This window comes from Phyllostomus discolor, chromosome 9 (assembly GCF_004126475.2).
Source record: "Phyllostomus discolor isolate MPI-MPIP mPhyDis1 chromosome 9, mPhyDis1.pri.v3, whole genome shotgun sequence".
NCBI classification, from domain to species: Eukaryota; Metazoa; Chordata; class Mammalia; order Chiroptera; family Phyllostomidae; genus Phyllostomus; species Phyllostomus discolor.
In genome coordinates, this window is record NC_040911.2 from 56,054,439 (window position 1) to 56,072,754 (window position 18,316).

Below are 18,316 nucleotides of genomic sequence, written 5' to 3' on the forward strand. Positions count from 1 at the left end.
TGATAGTGGCCATGCCAATGGGTGTGAGGTAGGATATCATTATGGGTTTGATTTTCATTTCTCTGATGAATGGTAATGTTGAACATGTCATTATTGTTAGCAGTAATGCTTATTTTGCTTTATCAACATGTTTGTTTGTTTCTTTGCTCATATGTCTTTTCACATTCCCACAGCTTTCTTCTGGGTTTAACACTCTTCATCCTGAAATATTGGGTTGGCCGAAAAGTTAATTTAGTTTTTTCCATAAAATAAAAGTCACATTCTTCATTTTCTCCAACAACTTTATTGATTTGGATATTTCGAGTATGTCAGCTATCTCTCAGGTGGTATAACATCAGTTGTTCTCAATTAATGTCTTGATTTATTTGCTATCAAGTTCAACTAGTCTGCCCAATCATGGAGCATCATCCAGTGAGAAATCTCCAGCATGAAACTTCATAGACTGCTTTTGACACATTTGATCAGTCACAGTACCTTCTCCATACACTGCATGAATCTTTTCTTTTTGCATTTCAGTTGCATCTTAAACTTTCTTGAAATAATAAAGCATAACATGCTAAAAATGTTGCACATTTTCTTCCATCTTCAGTATTAAAATGGCCACAAAAATTTTCACAATTTTGATAAGTTTGTAAAATATATATGCTGAGATGACAGCTGTCACAATACAATCTAACAGAATTGCTTCGTATGACGTTAAAGACAACTAAGTGCTACTAGGGCCATTGTGTTGCGAGCTCACCTGCCTACAGTGAGCACGGAACACTGTGGATGGCTCGTTGAAACACAAGAAAGACATACACAGAGACAGTTTCTGTGGGGAAGTAAAAATGGGATGGCCACCCTCTCTCTAGTGGAGAGAGCACCCCATCTCCATTCCCAAGCAGATTTTTATTGAGAAAACAGACTTAGTTTGTGGATTCATAGTCTGGCAGAAAAGATCAAAAGATGTAGGTGACTTACAAAGGTGCAGACAGAACTCCTGCTGTGATTCTGGGCAAAGTTTGGAGTTTTAACATATGAAAGGACTACAGGTTCCAAAGGTTTCCTGTTTGTGCCTTTAAATTCCAAGTTAATAACATCCTCCAGCAAACAGATCTCACAGGATCTTGCATATTCTATGTCCCAGGCCTGATTACCCCAGGGGCCCGCCATTTCTGGTCTGGGCTGTACCACCCCTGCAGGCCTGAGAAGGGCAGAAGACAGAGGCAGCCAGGAGACTTGGATTTCTCACATCTAAGAACAAAGATTCAGGCTTTGACAAAGCCAAGGGGGCAGGGGTTGATGTGGATCACCCCTTCATTTCCACAGCCCTGTGAGTCTCTTCCCTTAGGACATTCCCACATGATCGCATCTGTCTTAGATTTATTCTCTTTTTTAGAGAATTGTTACCTGTCATTGACTGCCAACCATGCAAAAGGGAAGCCAGGCATTAGAAGAGGCAGCGTTCATGTCAGCGAAATGTTTTATCTCCATAGTGGCTCCTGATCCGGAGGTCTTTCACTCAGACTAAGTCACAGGGGGTTAGAGCTTCCTGAGACCAGGCAGGGCGGTCCCCAACACCATTGAAAAAACAGACTTTTTGGCCAATCCAATATGCCCTTTAGTAGTTCTTTCTGCAAAGATATCTCAGCCTTTATTTATGTAAAAATGTCTGCTTTTCTCATGTTTATTTTGAAATTTTTAATTTTGATATAATTTTAAACTTAGAGAAGGAATAGTACAAAGAAATCCATATATCCTCCATCCAGATTCACTAATTGTTAGCAATTTCTCAAACCATTTGAGAGTAAATTGAAGGCTTCATTCCCTTTCGCTCCTACCCTAAGTATATTAGTTTGTATTTCCATAGAATAAGAATTTTTTGATAACCACAGAACGATTATCAAAATTAAGACATTAACACTGACAGAAAACTGTAAACTATAGACCTTATTTAGATTTTATCAGTGGTCCAGTAATATCTTTTTTAGCTTTTTTCCTCCTGGTTCAATATCTAATCCAGGAACATGCCTTGCATTTGGTTGTCATATCGCTTTAGTTTCCCTTAATCTGGAACAACAGTTCCTCAGTCTTTCTTTGTATTTAATGATCTTGACATTATCAAAGAGTAATAGTAGTGCATAAAAAATGATGAGGCTATACACAGAACACATCTTCAGAAAAAGATAGGGAGAAAGTGCTCACAGTCTTCCAGGTTAAGTCTTGCAAGTTAGAGCTTCAGTTTGAGGAATTTGATCCTCACAATCTAGAAAAAGCAATGCAGACTCACTGGCTTCTCCTATTTTACCTAAGATATCACAGGTTAGTGCTCTTCCCACCTTTTGGTGTAGTTACACATTTGAAATATAGTTAGGTTTATTTGTTTCTGTTTGTGTTTAATTTTAGTTTATTTTTCTCATCTGTGTTGATTTATTTGTATTTTTTGAAGATGTAAAACAATACTGTGGTTCTAAATATCTAAATGATACACAAATGTAAACTTAGAGCAATACCATTTTCCCCCATATCTCTTTCACCCCACCCATTCCCTTTAGATAGCCAATCTTATAAGTTTCTGGTTATCTTTTCTGGGTATCTTCTTATTGAAATAAGCAGATGTATGATTTCTTGTTTCTTCCCTACAGAAAAACAGCATACTATTTATATTTGAATTTGAAAGTTCAAGATTAAGTGTTGGCAGGTTTGTTTTCTCCTGAGCTCTCTCTCATTGGTTTGTAGATGATTATCTTCTCCCTGTGCCCTTATATGGTGCTTCCTCTGTTCATATTTATATCCTAATCTCCTTTTGTAAAAAAAACAAAAACAAAAAACAAAAATGCCAACAACAAACCAGTCATTGGATTAGGGCTTTCTCTAAGGACCTCATGTTAACTTAATTATCTCTTTAAATGACCTGTTTCCAAATACAGTCACATTCTCATGTGCTGGGAGGTAGTAGTTCAACATATGAATTCAAGGGAGACACAACTCAGTCCTTAACAATATTCTTGCATTTTGTTTATTTCCCCCTTATGTTTTTTCCCTTTTGTTTTTTTCCAGTTTTTTTCAAAAGGGAAAAAACTGAATAAATTGATTTCTGCAAATCATTTTGTCAGTTTATGAGATCATTCTTTATCATTTTTTTACAACTGAATAATTCCATTATGTTTGTGTACCACAGTTAATTCATCAAATTTCCTTCATATGGGTATTGAGGTTGTTTCCAATATTCTGAAATTACTTCCATTGCTGCAGTGAATAATATGTGAATGCATTTTTGTGTTGTTGGGATGTATATTCAGAGTAAATTCTTAGAACTGAGGTTGCATATGCAGTTTGTTAGACATTACCAGATTCCCAATTTATCAGTTTCTCTCACTTTTATCAGAAGTTTATTGGGCTGTTTTTTTCCCAGCTACAGTGTCTTTTAACACACTTTTATGTTTTCTCTGTCTTTAAAATCTCTGTGATGCATTTTGGGTAATTTTCCATCTCTCACTTCCGAATTAGTAACTCTCTTCAGCTGTGTCTAATCTTCTGTTTGACTCATCCTTGAGTCTTTAATATAGATAACTTTTATGTCTTTGGAATTTCTATTTGATTCCAGATCTCTTCCTTCTTTTTAAATTTTGCTCTCTTCTTTCATTATGGCTTCTATTCCTTCTTTATTTTACCTTTTAAAAAAATCATTACCCAAACACATGTGTATTGATTTAGAGAGAGGGGAAGGGATGGAGAGAGACAGGGAGAGAAACATCAATGTGAGAGAGAAACAGCAGTTGGTTGCCCCTTGTATGCACTCTGATGGAGGTCTGAACCCATAACCTAGGCATGTATCCTGACTGGGAATCAAACCCATGATCTTTTGATTTATGGGATGATGTTCTAACCAGCTCAGCCACACTGACCGGGGCTTTAATTATTTTACACATACTTATTTTTTATCTCTTTCATATTTAATGACATTACATCTTGGCATGTCAGTTCTCTTGTCTGTTGTATTTGTGCCTTATTCCCTCATATTTCTCAGAATTTATTGTGCTCTCATCTTGAACCCCAGGTTATGAAAGAATTTCTACCTAGTGATTTAAGAGTACCTTCAGGATTTCCAATAGTCTTAGAATAAATTTAATCTTATTTCTTGGCTTGGCTTTCTAAACCACAAAGGAGTACAAGTTTAGAATCCACCCCTAGATGAAGTATAAGCCTAGGGGTTTTAAGCAATCTTAGGTAACTTTTTTCCTCCTACCCATGGACACAGGCAGATGGCATACCTCTTAGAGCTCCTCCAGGTAAGAGAAGTTTTTCAAGTCCCCATTTTACTGAAAGGGCTGCTCTTTGAGGCTGTGTCTTGGTACTCTGCTCTAGTTCTCTACCTTGCCTGGGTCAAAAGCACATTTCCTGTCTTCACGTGAGCATTGAAAGTCAGGTTACCAACTGCTGGATTCTATATCTGGGTCCTGGATGCCCAGGAATTACTATAACTTTAATGCCAGCTTACTCTTATGGCTCTGAGTTCCCTCTATTTCTGTCTCCTTTAGGTTTGAGGATGGATATGCTTTTAGAACATCTTCATTGTTTTGTTGCATTTTATCTGGTATTTCTATGTGTATGTAGCAAGGTGGGAGAACAGAGCTTTCATCAGTTCCATCTACCATATTGCCAAATGTCAACATGATCTGATAGGTAAAGACATGTCCCTTCCTGTTCACTGTAAGGACCACACCAGTGGTGCTAGAGCCCCTATAGTAGGACAAACTCTGAGATTTGTGAGAAGGATCATCTGCTCAGGAGTTAGCAGGAAAGATAGCTTATATTCATGAGTGTATTGCACTTAAGAAAAGTTCTAATGACTTAAAATATGCATCCAGAAACGCACACAAATCTTGAAGTATACAGCTTGATGAATTATCTGGCTGAAGCCCACAGACCCACGATGTCAGTTCTGGGGGAGTGTGATGACTGTATTGTATTGAAAATATACCATTTATTTTGTAGGTAGGAACTGAGTGTTAGTGGCCTGGGAGAGAAGCCCTGGCTTTGGATTGGAATCTAAATAACCTGGGTTCAAATCCTGGTCCTGCTGTTTATCAGCTCCATGACCTTTAGCAAAATATTGCAATTCTATAAGCCTCAGTTTCCCCATCTGAAAATGTGGGCATTTATCCTAACAGCCTAGTCTTACCAGACGATTAGACTCAGGGAAATGTGAAGCATGCATATGTGGTGGAGTATAGGGCTGTGCATGGGCAGAGGCACTGCTGGTGGCAGGAGGGCCATTTTTTGTTTATGTTTTGTTTTGTCTCCAAGCAGTGAGGCTGCTGGGTCACAGCGCATTCACCATGTACCCTGCTCAGACAGGTGAGGGCATGCACCCCCTCCCTGTATATACACACGTGGTAAGAACCATTTCAGGAACTAGGGGTCTCTTAACTACATATGGCACTCTCCAGGTACCCGTCTTCTTCCAAATTCAAAACTCATTTGGGTTTCTGTTAGGCTAGTGAGTGCCAAGGTTTGAGCCTAAATCTGGCACTTTCCATGGTAATGGGGGACTTTACCCTAGTGGCCTTCAGGTTGACATGACATCAGGGAAAGCTCATTAGCTTGGGCTGTAGCAGAAAGGAGACTAGGAGTGTCAGGGTTCCAGAGGGGTGGCCTAGTGAGATGCCTTTTCCTCATGGCAGACTGGCTTACAGCTTCACAGCAGGGCACTCAGAAGAGCTGAGAAGCTGGCAGAGGGGTGTCTGGCTGGGATCTTTGGAATCCAGGAACAGGGTATTTGTTGACTTCCCAGAGCAGGAAGGAGAAGGCTGCTGGAGAGGAGCTGGGGGACAGGGGAGGTCGGGTGGGCAGCAGCCACAGAGCCAAAGGAGGGTCTCTTCCCAGATGGGGCTAGGTAGGGACAGGGGCAGGCTGGGGGCCAGAGGCAGGGTCTTGGCCTCTAGGCCCACCCAGCCTGAGTTCCTGCCACTCACTGCATTCCTGCTCAGCCCCAGCTTCTTGCTTAAAAAAATGTAATTACATATATACAAGGTCAAGACAATCTAAAGAGTACAAGAGAGTGTCAGATGAAAAAGAAGGCTCCTTATACCCCTGTTCTTACTCCCAACCCTGCTTTCCAGGGTAATTGGATTACCATTTTAACCATTTCTTTAGTTCTTCTGGTCACCTCTACCATCATTAGAGTGCTGAGATACCTTTCTTGATTCCCAAATTTGGGCTGTATCTCTGCAATGATAGATGAGAAATGAGAACAGTTAGACTGCTTTTCACCTGTCCTCCTGGTCTTTGGTGGCTGTATGAATGAGAACATCTATTGGTCCTTTACCCCTGCACCCCAAAATATTCATCCTTTGCACTATACACATAGTCACCATGAACAGTCTTCCATACCCCTTCAGATGCTACACACCCCTTCCTGGACTTGTCATCATATGTGGAAATATGTGTTCTCCCAGTTCACCTGAGAGTATCACTGGGTAGGTCCCACAGCCTTCTCATGGCACAAAGCCAAGGTGGTAAGAAGCACCTGGATGCCTATAGGGAACAAACCCACAGTCCTCCTGAAGGCCAAGTTCATAGCTTCTCGAGTGGTCCAGAGCATCCCCCTCTGTAATAGCCAGATGGTCTTTCCCAGTGTTTGACTAGTGGGTGGAAGTTGGAGGGGAGCTGGGACTACAGGCAGGAATAATTAGAGTTGTCTTCCTCACTGAGCATAGGCTCTCTTTCTGCCCCTGTAGGAGGTGTTTCGGCAGCACTGGGGGCTGCAGCTCCTGGCCCTGGTGGAGGAGGTGCTACCCCGCCATGGCAGCAGCTTCCACGGAGACTGGCACATCTCCCTGAGCAAGCCCAGTGAGAAGGAGCAGCACCTTCTGATGACCTTGGTGGGCGAACAGGGTGAGCTGGGGTGGGGGGACACCCACAGGACATTTATTGGCATATCTGGTGAGAGGGTCCAGGAGAGCAGTGGGAGGCAGGCCAGATCTGTAGAAGTTTCCTAAGGCCATGTGAGCTCTCCTGCAGAACTGTGGGAAAGTGCAGCCAAGGGCTTTTGGATGTGGGCTGGGCTTTTAGGATGGCAAGATGAAGTGATGCTTGGACTCCCTAGTTTAGGGTCTGTGGGTATCAACAAGATGGGAGAAAGGAGGAGAAAGAAGGTGAGAACATTTGGAATAGGAGGTGGAAGAGGTGTGGTTTCAGTCCAGGTGCCAGACAGTTGCACTGTATACTTTGTGGTGGGATGAGAAGGGGTGTGTTTAGAATGAGCTTTAAGGAGCTTTGGAAGTGACCTCCTGGTATCACAACTGTCACTTAGTAGGAACTCACTAAATTTTTTTAATGAGTAAACCAGTGGGCAACAAGCAGAGGAGAGTGGTCATGCATGCCCTATGAGATCTGAGTGTGGTCAGGAGCCAGGGAGTGGAGCTCTAGAGGAAGAAGCTCAGGTCAGAGGCTATCCAAGGGATGATGAGTCTGCAGGGGGAGTGCCTCAGTGGCCAAGGCTGTGCTGCTGCTGATGTCTCCCTCCAGGAGTGGTGCCTACTCAAGATGTCCTTTCCATGCTGGGTGATATTCGCAGGAGTCTGATGGAGGTAAGAGGGCAGGGATGAATTCTTCTCCTGTTCTTTAAAGCTGTGAGAGCAGAGCTGCCTGAAGATAGGAGGGCAGCCTGCACCATGTGGTGTAAAGGAGCAAAAAATAGACTCTTGCTCTGTAGCTCTTCCTTTCAGATCTCCTAAGACACAGTTCCCATGGGAGAGACAGCCTGTATGAGCACTTAACTACCAACTGCATTGTGCATGTGACAGCCAGGGGCAGAAAGGGGCCAAGGAGTGGGTGGTGATCAGGAGAGGACTCAGAGGAGAGGAGACCTCTGAGGGGGCATTTTGACAGGTAAGTGGGAGGTTTTGGGGTAGATAGTGGGAAAAACACTATGTCTGGCCAAGGAACTGTTCAGAATCCTGGTGGGTGGGGGCACATGCTATGGCTCCAGAACCATAGGAGAAAGAACAAGAGGCCTGGGCGTTTGTTTAGAAACCATGGGAGTAGGCAGTGCTTGGCTAGCTGGGATTGGAGGGCAGAGCTTAGGGCACAGCAGACAGCCATGCCTTCTTGAGATTCACCCCTGACCAACATCTGGCACATCCTGGAGACCTTGGCCGAGGAGACAGGCTGGCCACCTGTGCAGAGTGGAGTAGAGCCATGGCTCATGGAGGGTCAGGTCCCCATTCCCTCCTGCTCCTCATTCCATACCCCTTCTTGAGATCAGTCATCATTTCTACCAAAATTCCTTCTACTCACTGTGAATTCAGTGATCTGTCATCAGTCCTCCTCCTTGAGGGCCGTGCAGTATTAGACAACAAAGATGAGCTGTGGCATGGCTATGGGCCTGCTTCCTCATCTACTACACACAGGTCGAGGGGGTGAATTCTGTGGGAGTTCTGGGTTTTTTGATTAGCTTATTGAATGCTTACTGAGTGCCAGACTGTACTCTGTTCCTTTACTACCATCCCAGGGCTTTTGAACATTAAGTGAGGCACCCTATTGAGTAATCTTGGTATTCCATTTAAGGTTAGAGCTGAAGCCCAGGGAAGGGCAGTAACTCCTCTGAGATTGCAAAGGCTAGTAGCTTTGGACCAAGCATGAATGACTCAAGGACCCAGGTCTTTCACTATGATGCTGTATCTATAGTAAGGGCTGTTCTGGTTATGAATGTTTGGGTTTGTGAACCCTGAGAGCTGGTAGGAACAGGCTGGCCTTGATATTCCTTTATAGACCTTCCTGCTCCTTCTCTCTGCCCCTGCTGTTCTGGCTTTAATGGATACTTCATGCTGTCTGACATGTCAAAGGTACGGTAGGCCTTTGGAAGTATATTAGTGGGCATTTATCAAGTTCTATCAAGAAAAAATTGACTCTTGATCACTTAAAAAGTCAATAGAGAAAAGTACTGAAAATATACAGGTGGTTCATAGAAACCAAAGAAGAGCTGATACCTGGCATTAGAAGGGGAGTGCAAGGCAGAAAAGGGGATTCCCAGCTCACTGCCACCAGGATCCAGGAAACAGCACCTTCACCCTGGCACCTGTCTTCTGAGGAGGGTATCTCACCTTCTTTGCTCCCTTTCTGCCTGGATGCTGATTTGTGGAGAAAACATCTGCTGGGCTGGGTCAGGGCACAATGCCTCTGGACCAGAGAAAGCAGGCCCACCCAAGACAACCAGCAATGTGGGAATGGGGCTTAGCAAGTGAATACCACTGGTGACCACTCCAGTGGGAAAAGGAAGCTAAAAGCTGGGGGTGGCCCATGATGTCCCCAGTATCCATTGCACTGTCTGTGTCCCATGAAGACTAGGTTAATACTAAAATACCCTACCCCCAAGGTGGAAGCTGTGTCTTAGGGGCCTGAGCCTATGGTGGTATGTGGTGGAGGATGTGTGGCAAGAGGATCACAGCTGCCTTTGTCTGTTTTTTTTTTTTTAACTGGTGGGACAGGTGTGGGAACTCTGTTGAGTTTGGATCATGCCTGACAGCATGGGAGGGCAGTCTCAGTGGGGGTCAGGGCCACAACTAGGTGGGTTTCGAGCCAGACTTCTGTCACAACAAGGTCAGGGTCAATGAGAGCCATGGTGTGGATGTCAGAGGGAGGCAGGGAATGGAGATTTGGGTGGAGAGGCTTGGAACTGCCCCCAGGTGAACAGGGTGGGCATAAGGCAGAGAGAATCACTCATGAACACAGATCCAGGCCTCTAAGGGAGCTTCAGGAGCCAGGAGTGTGCCAGCTCCTCCTCACACTTGTCCCTGTTCCTAAGCTCCCAACCCCATGGCCCCATGTAGGGGTGGGAGCCATGGCATCCTAGGGCCTCAGCTGAGGAGCCTGGCCCCTCCCAAACCCAGATTGGCATCCAGAACTACTCCACGACAAGTAGCTGCCAGGCCCGGGCCAGCCAGGTGCGTAGTGACTACGGGACGCTCTTTGTGGTGCTGGTGGTCATCGGTGCCATCTGTGTGATCATCATCGTTCTGGGCTTGCTCTACAACTGCTGGCAGCGCCGGCTGCCCAAGCTGAAACATGTGGTGAGTGTGGGGGTGGGTGGGGCAGAGGTCCTGGCCTGGGGACAGTGCTGGTGGAGATGGAAGTGCCCCGCAGGCTTGTCATCTTTATCTCATGTGGCTGGCAGTAGTTGTCCTAGGATAGAGTACTGTAGGTGAGGCCACCTGTCCAGTGTTCGCATCCTAGATGACCTTCTGTATAGGGCACTAGCCCCAACCACAGTAGTTCTTTATGGCATTAGCCCGTCCTGGGGCAGAGTGGCCCTGCAGGCCTGAGCTCATTTCGGGAGATCTCACTAGAGAAGCCCTAGTTCAGCACTGCCCAGCGGTCAAGAAAATACTCCCCACAGAGGAGAGGGCAGGGCAAGACTCCCATTTTTCCCAGAATCCCATAAGGTCTCTTTATAAGAAGGCTTTTTGGAGGGGTCTGCTGGTGTCTGGAGGCCACAGGCTTCTTTAGTCAAAGGATTAGTAGAATTGTTAAGAAAGGAGTTGGGCTATGAAACATAACAGAAGGGAAGTGTCATCTGTCAAGGTCCTTGGGGTTCCCTGTGTAGGGTTTTACAGACTAGGGAAGGCATAATGAAGTGACTTACTTGTTCAAGGTCACTAGGTGGGTCGACGGGACACTAACAAGCAACTGGTGGGTTGTTCAGAGGCGGGGGGGGGGGGGGGCGCCGGGGGGGGGGGGGGGGGGGGGGGGGGGGGGGGGATGCGGGCTGGGCCGGGGTGGAGGCGCTAGCCCAGCAGCCTGGTCCCGGTCCGCAGTCACACGGTGAGGAGCTGCGCTTCGTAGAGATGGCTGCCACGACAACCCCACGCTAGATGTGGCCAGCGACAGCCAGTCGGAGATGCAAGAGAAGCATCCCAGCCTGAATGGAGGCGGGGCGGTCAACGGCCCGGGGGGCTGGAGTGTGCTCATAGGGAGCAAGCGGGACCCGGAGGACTCCGATGTGTTCGAGGAGGACACGCACCTGTGAGGGCATGAGCCTCCTGCGTCAGCACAAGCAAGATGGACTGGGACGTACAGTAGCGCTCCCTCTCTCCTAGCTGCTGCTCCCCCACAGCCTGGTTCCCGGTGCTGGCTCCTCCCGCCCCCTCACCCCAAATAGCCTTGGCATAGTCCTCCCCACCCCCACCCGATATCCTGAGGGGCCAGCCCAGGACCCCCCATTAAAACCGCTCGGAGCCCACGCCGGGCCCAGTCTTTCTGCCTGCCCGACTGGTTTTTGCTGCGGGGTGGGTGGGGCTGTGGGAACTTGAGGGTGGGGTGAGCTGGAGGGAGGAGTGGGACGGCGGGTGTCTGTTTACTTCTGGCTCGGGAGGGTCAAAGTCGCTGCCACCTTCGCTGCCTGTGGCCAGTCCCCGCGTGCCCGTTAGTCAGTGCCTTAGATACCAGCGCCTTCTTCGCCAGCTGGGAGAAGGGGGACGTAGACCTATTGCAGTGAGGACCCACAGCCCCGAGAGGGTGTGACACCCCAAGAGTGTCTTCAGCCCCTGGCATGCAGGGGACGGCTCCTGGACAGGTTGACGCCCCGGCACCAGCACCCGACCCACCACAGACCACTCGCCAACAGGCCGCCAGGGGGTAACAGTGGCCTTACAGACGGAAGTGTGGGAACAGGGTGGTCCCAAAGGACTTCTTGGAGGAGAGGACTGCCGCAGAGCCCTGGAGGACAAGTGGGAGGAGAGGAAGTGGTCACCCTCTGAGTACCTGAGGCTGAGGTCAGACTAGCGGCAGGCCTGGGACTTCCCGATCTGTTTCCTCTCTCTGATGCCTGTGGATCTGGAGTTGGGAAAACGTGGGCCCACAATCAGCCTCTGGTCATACGGAGATTAGGAATTAATTAATGTAGCTAAAGCACATATAGAGCTGAAATCGCTATCTCCATGGCTCTGGCAGGAGTGGAGAGGGTGCCCCATTGGGATGTGAGGCACCTCTTTTACTTGGCCCTTCCTTCCCCATAGTTATTCCACAGCTTCCCTGGGCCACTCTCATCTCAACAGGTGTCACCTGGGAGTTAGTAGATAACTCCCAAAGCTGAATGCCACTCAGCATTCCCTGGTCCAACCTGGATATCCCTCAAGGCTGCCCTGCACAGTGATGGCTTCCACACCATCCATGATGATCTCCTTGCCTCGACATTGCATCACCTGTTTGTACCTTTCTCCTGACTTCCACCTTCTACAATGTGTCTATTTCTTAACATACTTCCATACCACCAGGATGCCTACAGGCAGCTTCCTCCTTGTTCTCCCTGCCTACAGACTCCCTAAGTCACAAGAGGGTCCTGGCTGAAGCAGAGCCCCCATCACCTCCTCTCTCCAAAATGCCTGCAGGCCAGAATCTTAGCCTCTTCAGCTCTGGGTCCTGGCCTCTGATGCTCAGGGTCTGCCTTTTGTGTTCCCATCTCCACACCATATCTATGCTGGTCTGCCTGTCACCTGCCTTACCTGGGGGAGGCTTCCTTCAGCCAAAAAATGTCTCCCCTCCCAGACTATGAGCCTGTATTGACCCAGGCTATGACCTCCCCTCTCCCTGTCCAGGTACCTGCTAGAGCAGTGATATGTGGATGTGAATGTATGTGACCAGTGGGATACCACCCCCTTGCGAGTGTCAGCTGGGTGGGTGTTCAGGGTAGATGAAGCTGCTGCTTCAGTCCTGACAGATGCCTCCTGGTACTCGTTCCTTCTCCACCTCAGGTGGAGCTGAGGAGCTGGTACTCTACCTTCTGGCCAATGGTGAGGGAAGGCAACAGGGGCTAAGGATGTTGTGTGTACATGTGTGCAAGTGCTATAAGGAATGTGTACACATTTGCAAACAGCTTTGAGTCCTCTCTTTCCCTCACTGTATACCCAGTCAGCAAGTACTATTAGCTCTACTTTCAGAACCTATTGTCTTCTTTGCCCACCTCCCATCTCTGCTGCTCCTGCATATCCCAGCTACCGCATCTGTCCCTGGACCATCTTTCCCTGGATGCAGTGCCAGCCTCCTCGCTGGTCTTATGGCTACCTCTTCTGCTCCATCTACAATCCTCTGATGGCTTCTTAATGTAATTTAGTGTAGAAATGAGAATGCCTTTCTTTGCTTGGGAGCTGCTACATGACCTACTTCTCCCTCTCTGGCCTCTCTTGTTTGGCTTTCCCATGTGTTCCAGCCATACTGGTCTCCTCTGTGCTGCTCCAAGTTTGTGCTGCCCTCAGGGCCTTTGCACTTGCTATTCTTCCTGCTTAGACTGCTTTTTCCAGATCTTTGCATGGCTAACTCACTTCATTCAGGTCGTCTGTACATTGTCACTGCCACAGTATCCTTCCATGGCCTCCCTCTGTCATAGCTGCTGTCACTGTCACCCTTTATCTTGCTTTGTTTTTCTTCATAGGCACCTTATATCATTTGTTAATATGTTTATTGTCCTTCTGCCCCACTAAATTTCACTTCAGTGAGAACAGGGACCTGTCAATGGCAGTGTCCTCAGTGCACAGAACAGGGCAACCTCTCAGCCTACTCTGTTTTGTGTAGTCTGTGGTATGTGTGAGTGAATATGTGTGGGTGTAACAGGGCTTTGCCTGTGTGCCTAAGCCCTAGGGTCAGAGTGGGCCCAGGGTCATTTAGGAATGCATCCCCGGGGTATATGGATCCTACATGTGAGGAGGAGAAGAGGAGGGGAAATATGGAAATTAGGATTTCCCCAGGCCCTCCTCCAACTATATAGCATGCAGCCCCATGACCCCCACTGCAAGGCCAAACACCTTCCAGAATGAAATGCTGCTTCTATGGGGTTGTAAGTGATACCATCTACTGGGCCCTGCATAAATAGAAGCAAGTGACAGCCTCCTGCAGGAAGTGGGACTAGGACTACTGTGATACTACTTCCTAGCAATAGTGGATGGAGCACAGGGCATAGTGGATGGCCTTTGCCCAGTGGGTTTGAGGTGGGTGTGGCCTGCATGGGGCTGAGGGTTCTCCTACAGGATGGGATGGGAGATTGGAGTGGTGAGACTAAGGAGAGGTGTTTTTCATGGTGCACAGGAAGCCCTCCCAGGCCCATCACTGCATCATGGGTGCATGCAGTGCCTACTTCACCAACATACTGGACACCAAATGGAAGGGCAAGAGCATCATGGACCTCAGGCACCCACTGGTACAGATCTCTCCCTGGGGTGGGATAGCAGAAGGACAGCAGGAGCTTGTGCTGGGCCATGCCTTCTAACTTTCCTTCCTGGCTGTCTCTTCCTGCAGATCAACCCTGTGGCCTTGGGGCCCTGCTGCAGTACCTATACACAATGATCCCCACCCCCAGGCCAGGGTTGAGCAGGCAGTGCAGAGGCTGTGTTTCTGTCTAGGAGCAGACTCAACTGTGGCCTTTAGCTGACCTTTTACTGCCTGGTGCTTTGTCCCCTGCAGTGTGAGGCAGTTCCAGTTGCCTCCTGGGTTGGGTTAGCAGACAGTGACTGGTATAACCTGATGAGGAAGAGCTTGTTTCACCCATAAACTGATCTCCCTTCTTGTCTGTTCTGGGACCTGTAGAACTCAGGCACTAGCTCTTATGGGGAAGTCAAGGCAGGACACAGGCCCAGAAGTCCCAGTCCTACAGCCAAGTGGCTAAGAAGGAGGGACCACTTATGAAACTCTACATGCCAATGTAGTATACTTTTAATGGTCCCTCTCAGGCCCTGAGGTTCCCACACTGCTCCCAGGCCACCTGGATGTCCGTGTAGAACATATTGACTATGAGCGCTTGGCCAAGCAGTGCCAACTATTGGATCAATGACCTGGAGGCCAAGTGCAAGGTAGTGTCTGAGTTCAGTGTGTCTAGGCTTTGGGGTCCAGGGCTTTAGGCAGGAACTGGCAGAGCCAACCTAACCCTCTGAAGCTGTGTTGTCTCCTCTGCAGTGGCATCTATGCCAGGCACTTACAAGTATGTGAAGGTTCTGAGCATTAGGCTCTCCCACTAGAGGACTCCTGGTTCTGGGAGGTCCCTGTCCTACTGGCTGTCTGTACCCTACACCCTGAGCTCCTACTAAGCACACAGGGGCTTGGGGCTGGAGCTGGTGGGCAGAAAATGTGTCTGGGCACTGGGCTGTGGTAGGCAAGCCCCATGTTTGGATTCAGTTTCTTGTGTAGCCTTAAGCCAATCACTTCCTTTTTCTGAGTCTAGTTGTACACTGTTGTTTGCCTTGTATTTAAATATGCAAACAGGATGGCAGTCCATGCCTCCAGGCAAATGCAAAGGATCAAGGCAAAGTAGGCCCTTGGTGGAGGCCAACCTCTCACTTAGAAGCAAGTGACAGCTTCCTGCAGGAAGTTGGGGCAACTTGGGGAGTTGCCCTTCCTTTTTCCTGATGTCTTCAAAATCTTTCCTAATATTTGCTTCTGAGTGGGGGCTTCAGATTTCTCTGTCACAAGGTGATGTCCAACCCCCTCCCTTCATTAAGCCCTGGGCCAGCTCCTCTGGGCACAGCCCTGGCCCTTGCCTTCCCTAAGCCTAGCCTCCCCCAAGCCTTCTTTTCTGGCCATAGTGACTACTTCCAAGCCCTGTTGCATGACCATTTTGGAGAAAATGAGGGGCTGAAGGCCATTGGTGACCTTCCGGCCATCACCCTGAATCTGGCCCTGCATCTTCACCCATGTGTTCTATCTACTACACATATAGCAGCCATGCCAAAGTGCAGGCTCGGGTGGGCTGTGTACTCTGTGCCAGGGGCAGGAGGCATGATGGTCAGGACAGGCACACAGCCCATGTCACTATCGGGCTTTAAGGGTGTGCCCAGGTCCTGCCTGACTTTGAGGGACAGGATTTCCATGTGGTTGGAGAGGGAGTGTGGGGCCCATTTGCATTTTTCTTTTAGGTGGAGGGGCCCTAGAACAGGAATGAGTGACAACACCCATGTCATGAGCACATGGCACTTGGGGACAAGTCAGCCATATAGCATCCCCAACTTCTTCAACCAGAGGACAGTAACCCTGGATTCCCACAACAGTGAGGATCTCTGAGCCTCCTGCCTGTAGTTTGCTGCAGACTCCTGAAGTTCTCTATCTCCTGTCTTCTGTTTTCTCACTGCCTCCCTGTATCTTCACCTGTTCCAAGGCCTCCCTAACACAAAGCAACATGGGCAGCAGCAGATAGTGCCAAGAATGTTCTCTGCCAGGGTGTGTGTGTTCATGTAAAGGCCACTGTACATATGGTGACTTCTGCAAGAGAGAAGTTTGTCTTCCTTTTATGTGGAGGTGAGTATCCCTGGGCAGGCAGCTTGCTGGTTATTCATTCCACCTTGGGCTACAGGCCATATCTAGCCTGTTTGTCAATACTTTTTTATAGAAACTACAACTGCAACCATTCATTTCTGTACTGTCGGTGGCTGCTTTTACACAATGGCAAAACTGAGTAGCTGTGACAGAGACCCTGTGGCACACAGTATTTACCACAGAGCCTTTTAGAGAATCCCTCCTACCTCCTTATTTCATTTCTCCTGTAGTGTAGTCCAGCTCTCTGGGCCTGCTACCCAAGATCCAACTTGGCCCATCCTGACCCCAGGAAGCTTTGCCACCCAGAGGGCAGCTTCTTAATGACTTAGAGCAAGGACTTGGGTTCCAAATCTGGTTTAACTCTGGGTTAGTCCCCCACAGAGCTGTGAGATCTTGGGTTAGTTACTCAACTGCTTTATGCTTCAATTTCCTCTTCTAGAAAATGCAGATACTGATAGTTGTTACCTCTTAAGGTCTTCTGTGGTTGAATGTGCATATTGTAAGTACAGTACCTAGCAAGAGGAAGCACTGTGCACATGACCTGTGATGGGTTAGCAGAGGTCCTGTCAGCTCTGTATTCAGTCTGCTTCCTGTGGCCATCCAAAGTCTGGACCAGAGCTGAGCACATGATCTCTTCCAGCATAAGGTACAACTATGGCTCTAAATACCCTATGCCCTAAATACCACCTAGCTTCTATAGGTGGGAGGGAGCTGGTAAATAGTTACTTCCCCTCCATTAGTAGAGTCTCTGCCTTAGTTTTACCAGAAGCAACTTTTGTCAGTTTTCTGATAGCGTTTTAAGACAGGCATGGTTGTCTGCAGCTTACAGGGCAGTTGAGGCACAAAGGTGAAGTGATTTGCCCACGATGCCACAGCTAGAATTTCCTAGCTCATGTCTGTGTGATTCAGAGCTCAGGCTCTGCTCTGCCTGAGGCATGGGAACCCCAGGTTCTTGTGTCTCGTTTGGTCCCAGTGATATCAGCAGGGGTCCAGGACAGGCACCTGGCATGGGTGGGGAGCATCTGCTTTGCCTGAAGCCTACAACCTCTCTCCCCAGCAGGTCCCATCCTTACAGCTGGGACCCTGAGAGGTCTTGGTGACCTCGAGGTGCACCCTCCACCACCCTCATTTCACCACAGCTTCCCCCGCCCCACTGCAAAATGTGGCTTATAATGTGCTGAGGATGGCTAACATATAGCTGTTGCTGGGTCTGAAACTGTGTGACTGCAATCTGGCCCAGCTGCTGGATGAGGACACCATGGTTGGCATGTGTAGGTGTGTGTCCTGTGGCCAAGCTATTCTGCCTCATAGGCCTTGAGGACCAATGCAATGAGTACATGGCCAAGGTTATCAAGAAGGTGGGTTATCAAGCTTTGGTGGGTAGGGGCAGGCAGTGGTCAGTAGTGGGCAGTGGGCATGCCCTGAGCTAGTCTGTTCACAGCTGTTGGAGGGGGAGGAGTTTTCAAAGGCTGTGAAGGAGGATGTGGTGGCTCTGGTGGCTGGCAGAAGCTGGGATCCATCCTGCTGATAGATGATATCTGCTTCTACATGGCCAGCATTGTGTAGATCTACAGCAACATCGAGGTGATGCAGCAGCAGCTACATGCTCTTGAGGACCTGTTGGTGTCTAATGGCCTCGACTGCTGACTGTCACTGAGTTAGGGGCTCCCTGTGGACTACACATGTGTTCTGGTCAACCATGTGCTCCCTAGTGTGCTTGAGGACCCCAGGGAGGGTCACCTAGATATAAGCTTCCTCCCCCAGTTCACAAACCAGCCCCCAATGCCCTGGGGTTGGCATCACTCAGGGAAACTTGGAGTGGGATTTCTTAGCCTTCCTACCCCAGGACCCTCTCCCCACTCCAGTCTGGCTCTCCCTGGCTACTTGTTTCCTAAAACCAAGTTGCCTTCTTTTTTTGTATATTTTATTGATTATGCTATTATAGTTGTCCCATTTTCCCCTCCCCTTTATTCTCCTCTGCCCTGCACTACCCCTCCCCCCTAGCATTCCTCCACTTTAGTTCATGACTATGGGT

At 48.2% G+C, this 18,316-nt stretch overlaps 2 protein-coding genes across 2 annotated transcripts in view; both read left to right on the forward strand.

Moving 5' to 3' along the window:
• PODXL2 (podocalyxin like 2) overlaps nt 1-11,249 on the forward strand; it is a 50,003-nt gene extending 38,754 nt beyond the window's left edge. Inside the window, 5 exon segments of the mRNA XM_028524613.2 lie at nt 6,726-6,882; nt 7,516-7,577; nt 9,879-10,058; nt 10,803-10,830; nt 10,833-11,249. Of these exon segments, the coding sequence (XP_028380414.2) occupies nt 6,726-6,882; nt 7,516-7,577; nt 9,879-10,058; nt 10,803-10,830; nt 10,833-11,014 (609 nt within the window). The 3' untranslated portion in view covers nt 11,015-11,249.
• A 1,351-nt stretch (nt 11,250-12,600) lies between these two features.
• On the forward strand, nt 12,601-18,175 carry ABTB1 (ankyrin repeat and BTB domain containing 1; the record flags this gene model as incomplete). Its single annotated transcript, XM_036009445.1, is given in 13 exon segments — nt 12,601-12,744; nt 14,045-14,176; nt 14,275-14,287; nt 14,290-14,316; nt 14,730-14,799; nt 14,801-14,825; nt 15,403-15,638; nt 15,640-15,687; nt 16,512-16,590; nt 17,372-17,557; nt 17,559-17,639; nt 17,723-17,780; nt 17,783-18,175. Coding segments are annotated over 13 exon segments (1,245 nt in total), but the record flags the coding sequence as incomplete, so codon positions are not given.
• Between the last annotated feature and the right edge of the window lie 141 nt (nt 18,176-18,316).